A 21,749-nucleotide genomic window follows, 5' to 3' on the forward strand; every position below is an offset into this window, starting at 1 on the left:
TCGTTTATTAGCACTGTAGTGTCCAGGAAGTGGATCTCTTGTGTGGACTGGACCAGGCTGAGGTTGATGGTGGGATGGAAATTGTTGAAATCATGGTGGAATTCCTCAAGGGCTTCTTTTTCATGGGTCCAGATGATGAAGATGTCATCAATATAGCGCAAGTAGAGTAGGGGCGTTAGGGGACGAGAGCTGAGGAAGCGTTGTTCTAAGTCAGCCATAAAAATGTTGGCATACTGTGGGGCCATGCGGGTACCCATAGCAGTGCCGCTGATTTGAAGGTGTACATTGTCCCCAAATGTAAAATAGTTATGGGTAAGGACAAAGTCACAAAGTTCAGCCACCAGGTTAGCCGTGACATTATCGGGGATAGTGTTCTTGACGGCTTGTAGTCCATCTTTGTGTGGAATGTTGGTGTAGAGGGCTTCTACATCCATAGTGGCCAGGATGGTGTTATCAGGAAGATCACCGATGGATTGTAGTTTCCTCAGGAAGTCGGTGGTGTCTCAAAGGTAGCTGGGAGTGCTGGTAGCGTAGGGCCTGAGGAGGGAGTCTACATAGCCAGACAATCCTGCTGTCAGGGTGCCAATGCCTGAGATGATGGGGCACCCAGGATTTCCAGGTTTATGGATCATGGGTAGTAGATAGAATATCCCAGGTCGGGGTTCCAGGGGTGTGTCTGTGCGGATTTGCTTTTATTATATTCACTGCTTTGCATTATATTCAGCAGTGCAAGGAACCTACTGGTCTGTATCCTGTAAAACATTAGCTTCAACAAGTTAGCACAGGGCTTGAGACCTATGAACTTTGAACAGATCTACAGCCCAAAGGAAAACTCCAAGTATTGGAGAGCTGAAAATAGTGTTTAAGGGGAATTTCTGACGATAGGAACAACCAGCCACAAAAGTATCCAAGAGTCCAGCCATAAAAGTGTCATGGCAATGAATTGACGTATATAACAAGTGCATGAATTACATCTGCAGATACCTAATCACAAGAGGGGCATGGTAACAAACTGATGTATAAGATGAGATCATTTGATATACTAACCTATCAAAGGACACTCCAACATTAGTAAGGAGGAAATACAAATAAGGAAAAGTGGAAAAATCCCCTACTGAATATGCATCAAACATAGTGGCGTCACCATATCATATTATAAGGGTTACATCCCAACCTAGGAGCAGTAGGAAAAAGAGATGTAGTCCTTGGGAGACGCCAGAATGATGGCCACTGGTGGTGATGGGGAAGGTGATAGTGTTGAGGAAGATGATGGCTAACATTTCAGGTTCTACAAGGGATGATGTGAGTATATGGATGTGCAGATGTACATTCTGTAGTATGTCTATCTACCTTACTGAGTTGGGGTGTTTGTGACTGTGCTAAATGTATTAATAAATTTGTAACTATAGAAGAGTTCCTATAGTGTGAGTGTTTCAACTGTGCACAGTGGTGTTCCCAACTCTATAATAATTTGAATAATACTGGGCCTGATCTTGGAACAAGAACCTGTCAACCTTCACAGTGATAACTGGGGATTCTTAAGTAATCAGTATAGATCATTATGAGTGCCAGTGAGAATCATTAGCTCATCTCTTGCATTCCAGCTACTGTGGTGATACTGAAATCAGCCATTCAAACATACTAAATGAATTGTTTTCCCACTAATAAATAACCTTATTGGACTTGATGAGATGCAAAGAACCTCCTGAATGTAAAGGAGGCAGTGGCATAGATGGTTTCTGATTACAAAGCAAAGTTGTTGTCTACTAAAGATTGTCATAAGTTGTTTTTAGTGTTGTAGCCATGATCCCAGGATATTAGAGAGACAAGGTGAGTGAGATAATAACTTTTTTATTGGCATAGATGCTGGCTTCCTCTGGGCCCGGGGGGTGCTCAGCCCCTGCCGCTCTGTCCCAGGGCCTGTCCACACCCGACCCTTCCTCAAAGCCCCCACCCCCATCCCACCTCTTCCCGCCCCCTCTGCCCCAGGCCCCGCCCCCACCCCATCCGTTCCCCCACCCCTGCCTCGCCTCTTCCTGCCCCTGCACACCCCACCCTGCCTCTTCTGGCCCAGTTCCGCCCCCTCCCCCCAGCATGCCCCATTTCCACTCCTCCCCCTCCTTCAGCTGATCACAGCAGGTGGGAGGCACTAGGAGGGAGCGGGAGGAGTTGATCAGAGGGGCTGCTGGAGGGCAGGAGGTGCTGGGGTGCGAGAGGGAGCTGGCTGCTAGTGGGAACACCCACGGAATCAGCGCCTATGTTTATTGGACCAATTTCTGTTGATGAAAGAGACAAGCTTTTGAGCTATGGGACCTAAAGAAGAGTTCTGTGTAGCTCAAAAGTTTCTCTCTTTCACCCACAGAAGTTGGTCTAACAAAATATATTATTTTTCTCACCTTGTCTCTCTAAATATTATCATAGTTTGTCAACTGAAAGCACTATTACAAGATACATAGCTACAGCAGTAATTCACTCTCTCTTTCCCTTTCCCACCACACCACCAAAAATGCACCCCAAAAACCGATTGTAATGCATTTCAGTATGAAATATCCTTTTCATGTTTAAAGTATGTCAGCTGTATAACAGACATTGCATCTTGCAGGACTCCAAGCCTAACAGCTGATATGTTTCTAATAGTCAGATTGGAATGTTGTATGGACCAGATAATGCATCCCTTTAAAATTGATAGAATAGTCATTCTAGTGGCTAAATGCAATAACAGCTCCCTCTTTGGTGGGGGATTCGTTAGCTGCACAGGCATCACAGCTGCTTTTATAATAATCAATGAGTGAGTAATGAATCCAGTGGAGCAGAAACAGGCATTCAACAGATGGCAGCACAGAGAGCGAAAACTCCACCCCGTTCAAGCTATGAGCACAGCAAGTACTAAGGTCCTGAATTCTCTCTCCTTCACCAACATCTAAATGGATTGCGACAGTTCAAGTATGACGGAGAGTGGCAGAATCTGGTCCTCAATTAGTGTGATATAGCATGCATGAGGAACTGCACGCCATGCTCCAGGAAGATAAGTGTATGTTTCTCTTAACAGAAACAGACTTAAAAAAGATACTGTTATATCACAAGAGTCTTTTGAGAAACAGAATCTGAGCCAGCTTACATCCTGTGGATAAATATGAACTTGTTAGATGTTTAAATTTGCTATTTTGGGACTTCAAAGTTGAAAAGTTTTCATCAAAATTTTCTTGAGATTTTTTTTTTTAAGCTCTTTGGAAATGACTGACTTCCCCAGTTCCCCCTCTTTCTAGACCCATTTCCTTTTCAGCTACTTCACTGCTTCATCTATAACTACATAGCTCATAGCTGCCCAACTAAAAACACAGTAAAGAGTGGTTAATAAACTGTATTTTAAAAAAAGCAACCTAGATATTTATCAACATCTTGAAGCTCAACGTGTTCCCGGTCTGAAAGAACTTGAACATCTAAGTCCAGATACAGCCCTAGTACAATTAGCTGTAACTTTACTGAAGTCAGTAGAGTTGCACTAGTTTACAGAAGAGCAGTATTTAGCCATTAGGCTACAGTTACTAACTCAGAAAGATGAGGTCTTCCAAAGCCTCCTCTGTTGTAACACCATTGTGTCATATGACAGAGCACTTAGCACTCCTGTAACCAACAGCAAGCAGGGAGGTGTTTAGCTTTCACAGAGAAAGTAAACTTTGGAGCAAAAAGCTTGAGGCTCCATTTACCAGCATGATCTGATTCACTCTCCCTGTTCCCCCGCAGAGGAGCTACATCCCATTAGTCAGAGTTTTTGCACCTCCCATCCTTCAACGTGAAGAAAGAGAACAAGAATAGCATCCATTTTACAGAGTATTTCAACTTAACTACTGAAATATTCCCAATTCTGTCTTTTTTCAAAAGTCATCAGATGAAATCATCTGTAAGCCTTTGCATTTTACATCAATCCTGTATGAGGAAATGGGAAAAATATGGTTGTGCTCTTTATTGCTTCTTTTTTGTACGTGAAGAAGGTGTAAAGGTGTTTTAAAATATTTTTTCTGCTTCTTTTTATAAACAAGTCCACTATGTTTTGATGATCCCTAGGCTCTGGCTCTGAACAACCAACGCTAGCACCTGGACAGCTCTAGCACTGAGCTTTTGCTGCTGGCTATGTGTTTCTGACGAGTCCAATGCACAGCACCTGTCAGAATCTGCCCTGAAGTATGTACTCTGACTACAATGGCCACGAATTTTAGTCATGATGAACACCTCAAGCCACTTTATCGCTCTCCATAAGATTAACTCAATTAATGGTCTCTTCAGAGCGACCTAAATATCTGTTACTATTAAACAATACCTGAAGAACCAGAAGATGCTGCCCTTGGATGACTGGATTGTGCATTCAGAGGCATAAACAAACACTGTGTAATCTTGGCTCCACTAAAACCAATGGGAGTTTTTCCATTAACTTCAGTGGAGCCAAGATTTCACCCACTCCGTGGCAAAAATGGCGTACAGCTATCGAATGTCACCAATGAACTCTCTTGTAAGGTGGGAGTCTCGTACGTTCAAAGCTACTTTTGAATCTTCGTTCCTCTACTTTAAGTTTTCCACCTAGTCTTTTCATGCTGTCTAAGGCTGGGGGAATGTAGTGAGGCCTCTTATTATATTATAAATATCTCTGAAACCGGTGCCATATCTCCTATCTCACCTTGGTGGCTGGTGCTCATGCTCATGTCCCTCCCCATGTCTGGGTGTTTCTGTTGAGACCCGCGGTGGCTGAGAGGCAGGGAGAGGAGAGCTATTCTAGCCTCTACCTATTCTAGCCCTACCTCCCTGGCAGCTGGCCTGATCTGATGTACCATGACGGCTGCTCCAGCCCCTTTTCTGGGTCCCTCTCTGGCTCCATCCCCCTGCATGTGTGCATGGGGGCAGAAATATAGCTAGGTCTTGCTCTCACCTCTGAGAGAAATGTGGGGGTGGAAAACATTGGCGGAGGCCAGAAACATACATCAGTACCCCAATGATTCTACTGCTCCCCTCCCCTTGGTTCTGCTGTCCCTCCAGGACTTCCATATCACCGAATCAAATGGGGATGAGTTGGGAGAAGGTGACCAGCATAAAGGTTCCCTTCACCCTCACAGCAGAGCAGACACCAGCTGGAGAAGGCTGGCCTGCTGAATCAGAGGGCTAACTGGCGGTGAAAGGGGCCAGCTGTCAGGGAAGCTGGCTAAGGCCCTATAGCTGGTTAAATTACAAATTTCGTTGGACTCTTTTCAATTAACATTGTTCCCCAACAACTGGCAAATGTAGACATATCAGAGCCATCTCACAATGTCTGGATGGTCAATTTCCCCCTCCTCTTATTTGAAAGGTGAACATAAAACACTTTTATTCCATGGCTTGGATCCTTTTCTAGCTGAGATCAAGAGGAGTTTTGTTACTACCTTCAGGGGATAGTATAGTGACCCATATACTTTATGAAAAACAACATAACTTTTGTCTCCATAATTCTGTCTGTATAGAAAGGTTATTAGTATTGTTCTATTCTATAAGTCTCTCTTTATGATAATGAACCATGGCCACAAGCACATACTACAGTAGTTGACAGGGATTGAATTTGGGACCTTAGCATCAAAAATACATTTCTTTCACTTGAGTTAAAACTGCACCTTGGTGCTTAATTAAATTGGTGGTGGTGTTTTTTTTCATGTGGGCCTGGAATCAAAACTTTGGTCCTTCAGTGCCATAGCCTTAAAACATGTATGTTTTTTTCAGGTTTGGACACTAGATCAGGCTTGTCACAGAGCAAATCCGTGTATAGGAAGCCAGCTGATGATCAGTGATTGGGATTGGAGGTGTGACTTACTTCAGGCATGACTGAAGACACCCAGCTCAGAAAAATAGTTGAATTATTGCTTCTACTACTGGCACTGTTCCAGGGTGGCTGGCCTTTTAAAGAGAGGTGGGGCTTAGCTCCACCTGAGACACAGCCAACTCTCCTCTCCAGGTGAGGTGTGGTGAATGGGGCTGGGGAGTGAGTGAATCATGTGGTTCAGTCAGGCCTGAGGAAGGTAAATTGGTGGCCTATGGATACAGCTGAGAAGGCCTTGGATCTTTTTTAAGGTGAGAAGGCCAAACTCCAGGTGAGAAGTTCAGGGAATTATGGCTGGAAGAGCAGGAAGACAGACCCGCAGGGAGGAGAGGCTGAGCCCAGCTTTGGCTGGTGCGGAAGAGTGTGTGAAACGTGAAAGGAAAACAGACCCTCAAGGAAGAGGGGCTGGGCCCAGCCTGCTGCTGGGGTGAGACTACTTTTGGTAGGAGTTCCATCTGTTTTAACCTTGTTGGCAGGACTTAATAAGTTGGACCTTGAAAGGGCAGCTTTGATTTGAATATCTTCTGTGGTGTGGAGTGGTTGTGCCCTGAGGAGAGGGGAAACTGTTGCAGAGCTACCCCAGTACATGTGAGGGGACCACTGTGGAGGCTGGCAACCCCCTCATGCTCTCTACTAGTTTTAATTTGGAAAGCCCAAGCTCTTAATTTATTGTGCTATAATTAGACCTAAGGGAGAATAGTAGTCTTTTGCTCAGATATGAGGTGGTAAATCAGATTGGGTTTTTTTTTCCCCTCCATAAAGCAATCATGTCAAGTGGCAGAAGGATCCTTAAAACTGAATTTTTCCCAAGGGTGACACTGGAAGTGCATTTAATTACTTTGCAATTTGATTTTCTAAGAGACAGTGCTACCAGTAGTATAATATGCATTTAAACCAAATGAATATGATGATCCAAATACAACACTAAGGGTCTGATTCTGTAATCCCCTATTCATTAGAAGTAGTGAGCTTATTTGCATGCATGGTTCCTTTGAGGTTACTTGCCAGAAAACAGCCCTTAGTCTGCACATCTGAAATCATAAAAAATGATAATGTGGTCACATTGTGCCTCTTTTACATGTTATGGTTTATATTTTATCCCATAAACAGTACTATAGTAAGCTGCACATAAAGTAGAAAAATCAGGTATAGAAGCTGAACCTTTGAGACTCTGAGGTGAGCGCCCGCCAGCAGCTCCCATTGACTGAACAACCCTGCAAATCAAGCCACAGTTGTTCAGGTGTCTAAAAATGGATCTAGGAGCCTAACTTGAGGCACTCCTGGTTGAAAAGTTTTGGCCATAGCCATTATGCATTAAGGAGAGCTTGCAAAAAATGGGCAAAGCAGCTCCACCAACAGAGGAAATTTCAATGAAATTTAATGTGGATAAATGTAAAGTAATGCACACTGGAAAAAATAACCCCAAACTATACAATATGATGGGAGCTAAGTTAGCTACAACTAATCAGGAGAAAGATTTTGGCGTCATCGTGGATAGCGCTCTGGAGACGCTCACGCAGTGTGCAGCAGCACAGTCAAAAAAGCAAAGGGGATGTTCGGAATCATTAAAAAAGGGATAGAGAATAAGATGGAGAATATCTTATTGCCCTTATAGAAATCCATGGTACACCCACATCTTGAATACTGCGTACAGATGTGGTCCCCCCATCTCAAAAAAGATATACTGGCATTAAAAAAGGTTCAGAAAAGGGCAACTAAAATGATTAGGGGTTTGGAACGGGTCCCATATGAGGAGAGATTAAAGAGGCTAGGACTTTTCAGCTTGGAAAAGAGGAGACTAAGGGGGAATATGATCATGAGTGGTGTGGAGAAAGTGAATAAGGAAAAGATATTTACTTGTTCCCATAATATAAGAGCTAGGGGCCACCAAATGAAATTATTGGGTAGCAGCTAAAATAGACTGAAGAAAGCATGTAGCTGCAGAAGCCATTATATTTCTCAACATAAGCTCACATTTTTTGGTTAAAGTTCCTTTTATTAAAAAAAAATAGAATAAGTAACAGTCCAGTGACTACTCACACATGTAAAAAGAGACAATCAATCTGTAATGATGCTCTTGTGCATCCATCAGAACTTGTCCAGGCAACATACAATCTGATTCATTTAGACTGCCTCAGTCAGGATGAAATTCACTGTGGTGCATAAGACCCGTGCTTCACTAGCTTTGTGCATATCTTATCATTAACCAGAGATTGAGCTTTATTTTATGAAGGTAGTACAGTAGTTTCTATTATAGAATCCTGCTATTTAAAATGAACCTTTAATAGCGGTATGCAGGGTAAGTAGATTGCACAATTCATGCATTTGATCTGAATTTTTTACAACATGTTTTGCTTGATTTATTGATTCAAAGATTAATCAAACATTATTAGGAATGAAAGAAAGTAAAGTTAATAGTTTGCAGCCTCTTTACAATGATTTGGGCTGCAGTGAAACTGTATCTTTTAACCCAGGGGTTCTCAAACTGTGGGTCAGGCCCCAAAAGGGGTTTGGGGTCACCATGGCCAGCATTAGACTTGCTGGGACCCAGGGTTGAAGCTGAAGCCTGAGCTCCATCTCCACCCAGGGCAGCGGGGCTCGGGTTCCACCCCCTCCCCCAGAGCCATGTAGTAATTTTGTTTTCAGAAGGGGGTTGTGGTGCAATGAAGTTTGAGAACCGCTGTTTTTGCCTACTCCACTGTGCTCTAAAGGGCAGACCTGTAGTGCTTCAGCATAGATTAGCTCCACCATTGTTTAATACCTCTTTGGGCACTACTTGAAAATGCATTCTAGAATGCACCATTGTATCGATCTAATGTACACCTCTTTTACTAGCGTTGGTTCATAATGTGCACAATTGTTTAATTATCTTATGCATCTGATAAGAATGACAGCACCATTCAGCAATCATTTATGTAAGATGATTTATGAGTTTTCTTGGTTTGTGCGCCTGGTGCAGTAATAGTTTTGAAGGATGAATAGTAGCTGGCTGGGCAGAAACAATCTGAAGACCGTTTAGTCTTTTGGGTACTATCTTATTGCAACTACACACTGATCCTTTTTAGTACTTAGATACTGGATTTTTAAAAAGGAGACCTGGGAAAGAAAATCAAGGTGTACTCCCTTTTTCGCTCCTTTATGATATGTAAAGAAGGCCTGAGGGTTTTTAATAGAGCTGGTGGGGAGATTTTTTTTTTAATGTTTTTTTTTCAGCGGAAAATACAGTTTCAGAAAAATTGAAATTTTGTGATTGGGAAAATCTAAATGAAGGTTTTTTTCAGATTGAACCAAATAGATACACTTTAGCCTGAACAAATTGATACATTCTGTTATGGGTCAATCTGGCATTAAAATGTGTCTCTGTGATCTGCTTGGTGCCACATGCCTATACTCTCTTCTATAGGCTGGGCTCCCTGGCTGGATTACATTTTCCATGATGCAGCATGGTCTTGTAAAAGTGGTGTACATAAAGGTGCAGTCTGTCCCAATGACCACTAACAGTTGACCTGAAGTCTGTTTTCACTCCAGGATTGTGGAGTGAAATCACTTTGTAATTCAACTCTGTTAAAATGCTAATGATATGAGGCCGTATCTTTATATTACGTAGTACTGAGGCAAGAAAATTTTGTAAGTTAGCACAGAACGGTGCCATGAATCTTTGTAGCTTAATAATGCTCTCATTACTAAATATGCTACTTACGGTAGTACAGTTCATCAGCTATATGTCAGAAATGGGGGCATGGTGAGAAATCTTCCCCCATGTCACTGTGTTTTTGCAAAATTACTCCTTCCAACCTCACTACCTCCAAAACTGTTCGTTAGTTAATGCTGCTGGAGGCAGCATGGTGTGCAGGGGCAAGTTCACCTTTTCATCAGCAGGAAACCAGTGACAACCTGGCTTCTGCACACACCATGCTGTCATCTAGTGGCAGGAGGAGCAAACGCACACCACCTTCCCCAACATTTGTGAATATTAGAGTGGTGATCTGCAGGGTTTCCAATAACTTTACATGGATTAGTGCAGTCTATGTGGTGGTGGTGATTTTTCATCCCGTCCATTATGCAGACATTACAAGAGGATGTGACTCAACTTCTGAGCCTCTGTTGTCAGAGTTCTTCCAGACACAAGTATCTAGTTTGTATGCTTATTGCTGCTAGAGGAGCATATGGCTTATAGAGAATGGCTGTGAGGGATCGTAGGCTTTGAACCTGGGCCTAGGGGTCCCCAGGCAGTGCTCAGCCCATAGTTGCCACCCAGCAACTCACCCGAGCAACCAGAGACGCTCCTAATTGGAGGAAACATCCAGTACCCCCAACTGATTGGCTGAGGAGTTCTATATAAACCGGGAAGTAGTACAAGAAGTTGTCTGAGCAACTAGACAACTCTCTAGCTGGCTACTACTCTGTACCTCTCCTGCTTATTTGACTCCTGGTTCCTGACCTCCTTATCCCAGACCCTGTTTAGTCCCAGTTCCTGCTTTCCTGCCCTACTCCAGGTCCCTGCTCCTTTGCCATACCCTGGCCTTTGTCTCTGGTCTTCAGCTTGGCACCTGATGCTGTCTTTGGCTCTGACCTTAGGGTCTGACCATTAGACCTGACTTCTACTCTAATCACTCGGCCTGACTGCTTATGCCCCAGTCATTGCAATGACCTTCTCGTTATTTGACTTTAATTATAATTTGCAGGAACAAATACTCATACAGAAGCAAAATATTTTGCTAATCTACTGTATCTTTGTTTTTCTTGCAGATGTGCACATTGCTATGAGAAAAGGCAATATGTAAAAACAATTCAGGAAACTTGTGATATCATCGGGAGGTGCTATGTGCTGAGTCAGGATCTCATTAGTATGGTTGATATGGATGGTGAATGGAGTTTTTGTGATGGTAGACAGAGGCAGTGAGAAATTTAGTTCATATCAGCAACATGAAGCTGTTAATTTTACCAAAGGCTAATGATCTGTTGTATGTGATACACCAGACACTTATTATTGGAGAGGTCTGGCCCTTTCTCCTGCACGGCAAATAGGTTTTTCACCAGTGTTACTTTCTTCTGTATGAAAAAAGGTTCAGTTTTTCAGAAAAAACCTGACCAGCATCAATTCAAGAAGTTTTTACACTGTTATAATAAATGCTAAATTTTTAGGTCCATAACCATGCTAAAGTTTCTCTTAAAAGAGTCAAATTAAAAAACTGAAGGCTTTAAAAAAACTGAAATAGCTCATGGATGGATTAAACAAGTTAACGCACAGTCATGTAAGAAATTCCTACCTCACTGGTTTTAATTTTACTGCAGGTTTCAGTGTGCTTCTCAAGGGGTGAACTTCCATGCTGAGCAAATTTTCAATAGAGTATACGTATTTTTTTAGAGTTATTTGTCCAATATTTTGTTGTTCTGTATTTGAGCAATTATTCAAACGTGAAAGTCTGCACTAAGCCCTTTGTCCTAGTTGAGCCTGCAATGTGCTCATTGTTGTGTGTTTATGACATCAGTCCTATGCTGTGGAAACCAATATCACAAATTCAGTATGCCAGGATCATGGGAAGATGATTAGACAGAGCAAAAATTTAAATGTTTAAGGCCAAATCCTTAAGTCTTTACTCCAGTAAAATTCCATTGGCTTTGGTGTATGTTCTGCCTTAGTAAAACTAAGGACCATAGCAACCGGCACAGATCACCTACCAAGTATTGCAAAACTTAGAAAAACAAGTGGATAGATTTATATTGGTTTATTGTGAAAATTGGTTTGTTTATTGTGAAATTTTCAAATGCCAGGCCTGTCTCTCTTTTTTTTTAAAAAGTGATTTTCCTCTTTGCACTTCATTACACCAACAGCTGCAAAATACTTCCCTCCCCCTCCTTTAGAATGTATGATCTTTGACCACTGTTATAAATTGTTCCTTCATACACCTGTGTCTGGCACATGAACCATGAAAAATCTTTGAGTTAAGCTCTGGCACAAGGTATACTTTTGTGAAAACTTAATCTTCCAAATATCTGCTTCTGTCAAGAAAATTTGACCAAGCTGAAAGAGCATATTGAGTTCAGAGATTGCTTTACTTTAATTGCAGAGAGTGTCTATGGGAGTACATCAGTTTTATGAGTATTCTTTCATATCATGGAAAAACATATTTGTACTTGGTATATTGTTAAATATGCCTGTCAAAAGGGAAGCACCCATTTTTATTGAGTAGGGGTTTGTGATCTAATTTTTTCCCTTTTTTTAAAAAAAATTACTGGATTATATTATTGGTTGCATTTAGTGGTAATTGGATATTGATTTTACCATCAGTATTTTTGAAATCTTATGGATCTAGTCTTGTAAGGCTTTCATTAAAATAGCAAATTGATATGCCGAGTGAAGAGCGTTCACAACCAGTTTGTTCAATGTTTTGTTGGCAATTTTATTAATTCAGACCATATTTTTCAGATCACTTTTATAATAGCATAAAGTTGCTACATCAGGATTCCCAGATGCATGAGATTTTTCATAGCATCATAAAAATATAGGATTGGAAGGGACCTTGAGAAGTCCTCAAGTCCAGCCCCCTGCCCTGAGGCAGAACCTAGTAAACCTAGACCAGGCCTGACGAAAGTTTGTCCAATTTCTTCGTATGAACTTCCAATGATGAGAATTTGACAACCTCCCTTGGTAAACTATTCCAGAACTTAACTATCCTTCTAGATAGAAAGTTTTCCCTAATATCTAACCTAAATCTCCCTTGCTGCAGATTAAGCCCATTACTTCGTGTCCCATCTTCGAGGGACATGGAGAACAATTGAACGCTGTTCTCTTTAAACAGCCCATAACATATTTGAAGACTGTTATCAGGTCTCTCCTCAGTTTTCTTTTCTCAAGAGTAAACGTGGCCAGCTTTTTCTAAACTTTCCTCATAGGTCAGGTTTTCTAAACCTTTTAAACATTTTTGTTGCTCTCCTCTGGACTCTCTCCAATTTGTCCATCTTTCCTAAAGTGTGGTGCCCAGAATTGGACACAGTATTCCGGCTGAGGCCTTACCAGTGTCAAATAAAAGCAGTTCAGTTTCCTCTTGTGTCTTACATACAACATTATTGTTAATACATCTGAGAGTTGTATTTGGGGTTTTTATTTTTGCAACTGCATCACGCTGTTGGCTCAAATTTGCAAACCCTCCTAGCTCGGTGTTGACCACAAATTTTATAACCATACTCTCCACTCAATTATCCAAGTCATTAATGAAAATATTGACTAGTACTGGACCCAGGATTGACACATGTGAGACCCCACTAGATGCATCTTCCAGTTTGACTGTGAGCCATTGATAACTACTCTTTTTTTTAGCTTGGTGTTTTAACCAGTTATGCACCCACCTTGTAGTAATTTCACGTAGACCACATTTCCCTAGTTTGCTTTTGAAGATGTCACAACTTGAAATTTACAAATTCATTGGTTCTTAAAAATTAACTTCACACCATGTGCTGCTATTCTTCCTCCCAACTCATACAATGACAATAAAATATTGCTAATGTCAGTCAGGAACCATTCATCTATTATTTTCCTCTTTTGTCAACCATCCATTTGTATTTTACCCTTTAATTCCTTCGGGGGTGGTTCATGCAGAGTAAAAAAGTCATACATTTTTTGACATGGGTATCTTTCATGAGCCTTATGAAGTTGGTGATGAAAGTCCAGCTCCTATTCTAGCTGTTATTTAGGTAGGATTAAGCACATGTGGTAAACCTCTTCAGACTTTTGGAGTACTTGCTATCCAAATCTGTTGCAATAACATAAAATACAAACAGAAAGTAATTCATTTATGGACCCTGTAAAATGCAACCCATATTTAGTCATTCACATCCTCCTCTACCTTTACAGGCCAGTTTGAAATTTAAGATCTGTTGATGTACCTCCCTACAAGAAGAAAAGGAGTACTTGTGGCACCTTAGAGACTAACCAATTTAGTCTCTAAGGTGCCACAAGTACTCCTTTTCTTTTTGCGAACACAGACTAACATGGCTGCTACTCTGAAACCTCCCTACAAGAGCTACTAATGTAATGAGACAAGTGGCTGAGGTAATATTTTTTATTGGATCAACTTCTGCTGGTGAAAGAGACAAGCTTTCAAGCTACACAGAAAACCTGAAAAAGAGCTCCGAAGCTTGTGTCTTTCACCAACAGAAGTTGGTCCACTAAAAGATATTACCTCACCCCCTTTGTCTCTCTAATATCCTGGGACCAGCCCGGTTACAGCAATACTGCAAACACTAAACTAATGAGATGTTTAACTCCTGCAAAATCTCATGGAGTGATTATAATCACTCTCTAACAGTAAGTACTATCTGTGGATCCATAGTCCTGGGTCACATGGCCGCCGGCATGTAACATTGGGAGCTCTGGTAAAACTTGAGTTTCTGGGAATGACTGTTAAGTCTTCATTGTGTGTGTCCTGAGAGCATAAAAATTGCATCCAACACCAGTTCTTTAACTCCTAAGGCTTCTTTACACAGCTAATGGCTGTCCTTAATAATTCAAGTGCAGCATGGTAATTACAGATACGCTTTTAAAAGCTTTAATCATTAGCATGGACTGACACTGATAACAATGTGTGTGGTGCTCATGAAGAAGAGCAAAAGAAAACGGTCCCACTTAATGCAAAGAATAAAGAAGGAAAAAACATTGCTCAGTCAAATGATAGGTGCTGTTGGCAAATCAGAAAGATAAATTGGTGAACAAGAAGAGGCTGAATGGAATCTTTGGAAAAACTAAATAGTGTCAAGAGAAAGAAACATCTTTCTGATCTGTGTTTGTATTTGTGTATGTGGGTGAATATACACAAACACATACCCATATAATATTATATTTCTTCGACCATCACCTGGGGGTGGTGGTGGGGATTGGAGGCATGGGGTTGTGGTCTTTTTTTAGTTGTCTATGATATATAAAGAAGTTTGTTTTTTTTCTGCTTGGTTTTTATGTTAGGAATATTAAGAATATTAAATCTGGGCTTTCTTGGTTTTGTTGTAGGATATGCTGAGGGTCTCGGAGAACTACACGGAGTGCTTTCTCAGCATTTACTTGAAGAGCCATAGGTATTGAATAGTTTTAGACTTCTTTTCCACTCATTGTTAGGGGAATCCAGTTAGATAAAAAGATGAATAAGTCTTGAAAGGGTAATTTATTTATTTTTTAAAAGGGGGCAAGAAAAAGAGATTTCACACTCAAACAAAAATCCTCTTTGGCCTTCTTTATACGTTGCAAAGAAGGGGGGTGCAGGGGTGGGGCGGAGAGCCACAAACTCAATTTGTTCCTTTACTAAAAGTCAACAGGCTATCTTTTATAACTGAACCAATTTAAAGTGCTTCCTAGTGACCTTTGCTCAGCAGCTACCTCTTTGTCTAACTAGTTTACTTAAATTATATTGAGCCTGTTGTTTTTAAATTGCCAGGTAAGTTCATTTATTTTTCACAATTCTTTTAAAATGGCTGTACTTTGTTTCATTTTAAGTTGGCAACATATTGTTATAGAGGTCCACGATATTTTAACAGAGATGAAGTAACTGGGGGTGCTGTGTACATCTATGTTAACCAACAAGGCAAATGGGAAGGACTAATGCCAATTCACCTCAGTGGGACCACTGAGTCTGTTTGGTATTGCAGTTGAAAATATTGGTGATATTAATCAGGATGGATTTCCAGATAAGAAAATATGAATGTCCATACATTTTTCTAAAACAAGATTCAGAGCATCTTATTTTATCATGAATGTAACCATTCATCAGGATAGCGTTTGTCTTAATCTCCTAATTTCTTTTCAACAGATATTGCCGTGGGGGCACCATATGATGATTTTGGCAAGGTGTTCATATATCACGGATCCAAGAATGGAATAAATACAAAGCCAGCACAGGTAATTAAACACCCGTTGCCACCTGTGCTCAGCCTTGCAGAGCATTTTAAGCATAAGAAGTTTTGTTCCACAAAAATATATTACACTGGGCAACCTCCACAATAGGCATTGCTCTGTGCACCTTCTGCAGGCCCAGATCCTCCGCTACAGCAAAGCTCAAGAAGGTGTCTGTGCAAAAGTGGCTTTTAGCTCCTTTTTATGCTTCCCCCAGTCCTGGAGTGGCTGTGTGTTAAAGTAGCCTGAGGATTCCCAGGAGGCCATTGTGGCACACACCAGTCACCAGAGCACAGGGAAGCCCAGCCATATCCTGTATGCTGGCAGCAGGGAGGGGTGATGGTAGAGGATATATCATGGTGCTTAGATATTACAGTGATGGGAAGCAGCATAAAACCCTAAAATGGACATCTAAGCTACCCAATGATCCCACTACACTGGTACAATCTTCCTGCTGGCTACAGTGGCTTTTGGGTTAATTTGCATTCCACTGAGTGGCCATATTGCAGTGCATGCTTTGTGCCAATCTGGCCTATAACATTTCAGGGCCAAATTCAGACTTTCCTTGCATCTGCTAGACCTAAGGCGGGGAAAGTCCCACTTGAAAGAAGCACTTCTTCAGAGGCATGGCACTTTGGAAAAATGCAAGACATCTGAAGCTTTACATAGATGTTCAGGTTTCAGTCATTTATAGCATCATAATCCGATTAGTTCTATAGAGGATCCTCCAGGAAATACAGGAAAGCCAAGATACAAGAAACATTTTTAAAGGGGAAAAACAACGTAATTTTGTAAAAATTTTCTTGAAGTCTCTTTTTAAAAAATATCAACGAATAAGAGAGACAAACACTTTTTCTTCTGGCTTTGTAATTTACCATTCAGTGAGAAGCAAAATGCCAGTTCTGATCATTCATATGAATCATATTATAAAAGCCAGGATAATTGACAGCTGGTTAACACACTAACTAACTTTGCACTCCAGGAGACAGGTTGAAATTTAACTTTGATCACAAGTGAAAATTAATCAAGTTGTCTCATCCTTGTGAATGCGTGTCCCACATCACACGAGCACTATGCAATTAATCTTTGCAGGGTCAAGGTGTCCTGGGAGGTTTGCTTCTGGAACTCGGGGTATATCTACATGTCGAGCCAGGGATGTAATCCCCAGCTTGAGGAGACAAGACATGCACACTAGCTCTCATCAAGCTAGCACACTAAAAATAGTCTTGGAGGAGCCAGTACCACGAGGGGCTAGCTGCCCTAAGTATGTGCCGAGTGTTTCAGACAGGATTGTATTCAGGGCAGCTTGCCCCTCTTGCACCGCTGTAGCTACACTCAGTTTTTAGTATGCTGGCTCGATGACAGTTAGCATGTGTGTGTCTCCTTGAGTTGGGAACTACACCCCAGCTCGAGATGTAGACATACCCTTAGAGGAGCACCTCCCTGCATTGCTCTAGCAAATGCTAGTTTCTCTCAGGGTATGTCTACACTAGAAATGTAAATCGATCTCTATTCGGTTGACTTACAGCCATCAGAGTAATTACTGTGGTGGTGCATGTCCACACTACCCTCCTTTGGTTGACGTTTCGCATCCTCACCTGGAGTGCTTTCACAGACCTAAGAATGGCAGTGTGGGGAGCTGAGAGCCCAGTCTCTCAGCTGTGCTGGTAGTTCCCTGGCGGGACCCTGGCTACCTCACAGGTTCCCGGCGGGCTGCCACCCTCCCACCTTACTCCTTGTTCCCGCCGGGTGAAGTCGCCCAGGGTTTCTTGCCTCTGGGGAACAGAGTCCAGCTGCCCCGGCTTTTTGGCCCCCTTGCCTGCCTGCTCACTGTGGAGAGCTGGGCAGGCTTGTCAATTTCATGGATCATGGAATGTGAGCCTGGAAATCTATTCAAGAGAAATTCCAGCAAAAGTGGCTCGTTTTTTTTTTCTTTTTTAATTAGAGATAGGCCCAACCTGCAAAGTTAGGCTCTGGACCTTGACCTGAACTTTCCCTAAGTTAAAGGGTGTTCATGTCTTGGGGTTTGGAGCTCATCTCTGTTTCTAACATTTCAGAATTCTTTGTGATGTATTTTTTTCATGTAAAGCAAAGTTTGTGCTTGCAAAAATACATTACTTTAGTATCTTACTGTCTGGATTTTTTTCTTGTTTAGGTAACCTTTTGTCTGATTTTAAGTACAACTAAAGTTAATGTTGACAAAACTGACTTGGATATTATTCTGAAGTTGAAAACATAAGGTTTTTCATTGTTTTTACCTTTTCTCTTGGTGTTTTCCCATATACTTGTAAACATTAAGGAATGGCTTCAATTTGTTTTGTAAAGGCAATTTTATTGTAATGTGAAAACTGTTAAAATTTAAAATAAACACTGCCATTTCCTTTTCATTATAGAACAAGCAATCAAGTTAATTTGGCTCCAATTACTGCTACTGCTTAAGTGGTTATTGAATTGCTTTTGTCACTCACTTGGTAGGTATTGATAGCTAGCATAAGAAATCAATGTGAGAATGAACCCTTTGCTGCAGTTGGTACTAAAATGTGATCTGTTTTTTTTTATAATTAAACAGAGTTGCTAAGCCTTCCCAGGTGTACTTTGGAGGTAACATCATTGATGAGAGTGCTATGAAATCTGAAGATGATGTTGGAAAAATAATAGAATATAAATTCAGATCTAGATTATTAAAAAAAGATTATTAAAATTCAGATCTAGATTATATTGCTGCACACAGGCAAGCTGCATCACCATTAATCACGTCGTCCTCCCTTCGACAACACACAACTTGACTGGCCCATCAAAAGTGGGGCTTCCTCTAGCCTTGAAAGTTCAGGGTCACACTTCCAATAAACATCCATGCCTACAGGTAACAAAACTTACATACACAAAACCCATCAATGGTATGCCCAGTGCTGGTGCTCAGAAAGTGTGTGCAGATATTTGTGCACGTAAAGCCGAGCGTCCACAAACAAGCTGTGTTGCAGCCCTTTTTGAAAATATGGCCTTGTGAGCTCACTCTCTTGGCCTTCTGCCTTTTAATTATTAGGGCCTTGGCTACACTTGTGAGTTACTTTGCATTAAAGCAGCCCTGGGTGCCCTAACTCATGACACGTCCCCCCCACTGGCAAGGCACGCAGAGTGCTCTGACTTGGCGGCTAGAGCGCTGCTGGTACTGCGCCTCAGCGAGTGAAATAACGTTTGCTGCGCGTCTGCTGGAGCGCCATGGCACCAGTGTGGACGCCGTGTTCTGTTAGTGCGCTCTGATTGGCCTCCAGAAGTGTCCCACAATGCCTGTCCTAGCCACTCTGGTCATCACTTTGAACTCTACTGCCCTGCCCTCAGGTGACCAACCATCAGACTCACCCTTTAAATTCTCTGGGAATTTTGTAAATCCCCTTCTTGTTTGCTCAGCCAGGCGTGGAGTGCTCTCAGCGCATCTTTCCAGGTGACTATGCCTCCACGCGCCAGGCGATCGCCAGTATGGAGCAATGGCAAGGTGCTGGACCTCATCAGTGTTTGGGGGAAGAAGCTGTCCAGTCCCAGCTGCGCTCCAGCCATAGGAATTACGATACCTTTGGGCAGATATCAAGAGACATGCTGGAAAGGGGCCATGACTGGAACGCATTGCAGTGCAGGGTTAAAGTGAAGGAGCTGCAGAATGCCTATGGCAAAGCCCGAGAGGCAAACCGCTGCTCCGGTGGTGCCCCTGGGACCTGCCGTTTCTACAAAGAGCTGGATGCGATACTTGGTGGCGACCTCACCTCCCCGCCAAGGACCACCATTGACACTTCAGAGCCCAGTTCAACAAGGCTGGAGGAGGAGGAGGAGGAAAGCAGGAGCAAGGGTGCTGAGGCGGAGGAAGACACCCCAGCATCCCTAAATGCATGCAGCCAGGAGCTGTTCGAAAGCCAGAAGGAAGGTAGCCAGTTGCAGCAGCCGGTGCTTGGGGCAGGACAAACACCAGAGGAAGCTCCCAGTAAGTGGCTTTTATTTTGGGAAGGAAGTTACTCGGTGCGGGCTCTCAGGGTGAGGAGCATTAAGGCTGCATGCATGCCTAGATGTGGAACATGGCATTTATGTGCTCTCTCTCACATTGCGGTAATCTGCCTCAGTGATCTCTTCAACCGCATTGTAATAGAAGACCCTCCCTTGCTTCCCAGGTCACCTTCAGCAGCGAGATATCTTCCAGGACGAACTCCTGTGGAAAATGTGGGGACAGTGTTCAGAATAGGGGACCCCTGCAGCTGTTGGCTCTCCCCAAGGCACAGAAACCCAGAGGACAGTACGGCCGTGAAACAATCAGTCCCCCTTGACCCTGTGCTTACTCACCATTTTGGGGCTCCTGTGGGTTATGTGCGCTTGCTTTGGGACGGGCAAATTATGCTATTGTGTAGATGGTGCTTGCCCTTAAGTATGGGGGAATCCTTGCTCTGTCTGGTGTGAACAATGCTGCCTCTGTTAAGTGTTGCATTTTGCCTTTACAGATGCAACCTTGAGATCTCAGCCGTCCATGTTATCACCGGCCGAAAGACTCCAAAGAATTAGGAAGAGGCCACATAGACGCAAAGAAGACATGCTGCATGAAGTCATGCAGCAGTCCCTTAATGAGAATCTAAAAGCGCAGGAGTGGAGGGAGAGTGAAAGGAGGATCCGCCAGCAGAATGAGGAGTGCTGGCACAAAAGCACGGTGCTCTGGCAGCAAAGCATGGATTGGCTGATAAACATCATGGAGTGCCAAGCGGACTCGATCCAGGCGCTTGTAGCCATGCAGGCGAAACACTACCACACCCTCCCTCCCTCCCCCCGCAGCCCTTGTCCCAAAACTTTTTTCCTTGTGCCCCCATGTCACCGCCAACGCACTTTCCCCAACATCTGGGTTCTTATCACCACCAGCTGCCTCCAACACCTGAAGCTTCACGAGCCTCTGGGTTGTAGTTTGCCCACCTCTGACCTAGTTCCATTCTCTTTATCATTCTTGTTCCTGCCTTGGGTTACTGAAGACTTCCCTTTACAGCTGTCATTACATATGCCTAATGCAATAATCTAGAATACTTGGTGTAGTTTGTAGTTTCTGTGGGTTGACAACAACGTTCTAGATATTGCTGTATTGTTCTCCTGACTTTAAAAAAACAACAACAAAACTCCCAACTACCATACTGCTGGACCAAGAGGGCCAGAGATGTAATTCTGTTTGCCTCAGAAGTTCCCTTGTAGTTGTAATCCTCCTGCGTGTCTAACATTTTTGCTACCGCTAGAAGGTTCTGCCACCTGTTGCTGTTAGAAGAGAACAGATCCCACTTACATTTGTAGACACCAGTGGCTCAGGACTGAACTGGAACATGTTTTACCCTAAATATAGTTGCAATCAGCCAGGTCAGCCAGAGTTTTTATTTATATTTCATTTTCATAGTCCTGTGGGGTCTGAACAGAACAAGTAAATCTTGCAACTGCTCTAGCTTTATTGTTAGCAACAGACTTTTAAATAAAACTTCTGAACATCAAGTCTCTCTTGATTTTGGTGTACAAAATGGTATGCTAAATGTTCCAGGATACTTATACTGGGGGCACGCTGTCTATAATTCAAAAAGTTTGCTACCTTTTATTTCCAATCAAAAGTTGTTTGGCAAATCTTCAGAATGTGTGCTTTCCTGTGATTTTTCTTAATACCAGAAAACCCCTTTTTTCAAGAGGTGTCAGTGCAGTTTTGTAGCTGTAAATTCTAGTTTATAAGAGAATTTGTGGGTTTTGTTTTCCTAATGGGTAACTAACTTGGGTAGACAACTTCAAACATTTGGCACAGCTTCCTTGGACATCCAGTGGCCAAAAGAAATCAGCAATGGCAAATATCTGCTTTATTAGATGAAAGAATTGGGGAAAATCCCTTGTGAACCTCAAAACGAAGTAAACTTTTTGCAATTTAAGGTATATTAGTGTACTTTCACCTGTTTATAAGCAAGTTAATGTAACATTGAAGCACAACAGGGAAAGCATTAGCCAGATAGTGGTGCCTATCTCAGAATGAGCTTTATATCTTCA

General features: G+C 42.3%; 1 protein-coding gene across 2 annotated transcripts in view; it reads left to right on the forward strand.

Moving 5' to 3' along the window:
• The window catches only part of LOC125644522 (uncharacterized), a 38,298-nt gene extending 17,083 nt beyond the window's left edge, over nucleotides 1-21,215 (forward strand). For both annotated transcript variants that reach the window (XM_075117615.1, XM_048868563.2), the window contains 5 exons: nucleotides 14,841-14,905; nucleotides 15,634-15,722; nucleotides 18,110-18,187; nucleotides 18,286-19,689; nucleotides 20,198-21,215. In XM_075117615.1, coding sequence (XP_074973716.1) covers nucleotides 19,194-19,689; nucleotides 20,198-20,760 — 1,059 coding nt within the window. In that variant the 5' untranslated portion in view covers nucleotides 14,841-14,905; nucleotides 15,634-15,722; nucleotides 18,110-18,187; nucleotides 18,286-19,193 and the 3' untranslated portion in view covers nucleotides 20,761-21,215. The remainder of the gene's footprint in view (nucleotides 1-14,840; nucleotides 14,906-15,633; nucleotides 15,723-18,109; nucleotides 18,188-18,285; nucleotides 19,690-20,197) is intronic.
• Nucleotides 21,216-21,749: the final 534 nt, after the last annotated feature.

The sequence above is a fragment of the Caretta caretta genome, chromosome 11 (genome assembly GCF_965140235.1).
Source record: "Caretta caretta isolate rCarCar2 chromosome 11, rCarCar1.hap1, whole genome shotgun sequence".
Classification (NCBI taxonomy): Eukaryota; Metazoa; Chordata; order Testudines; family Cheloniidae; genus Caretta; species Caretta caretta.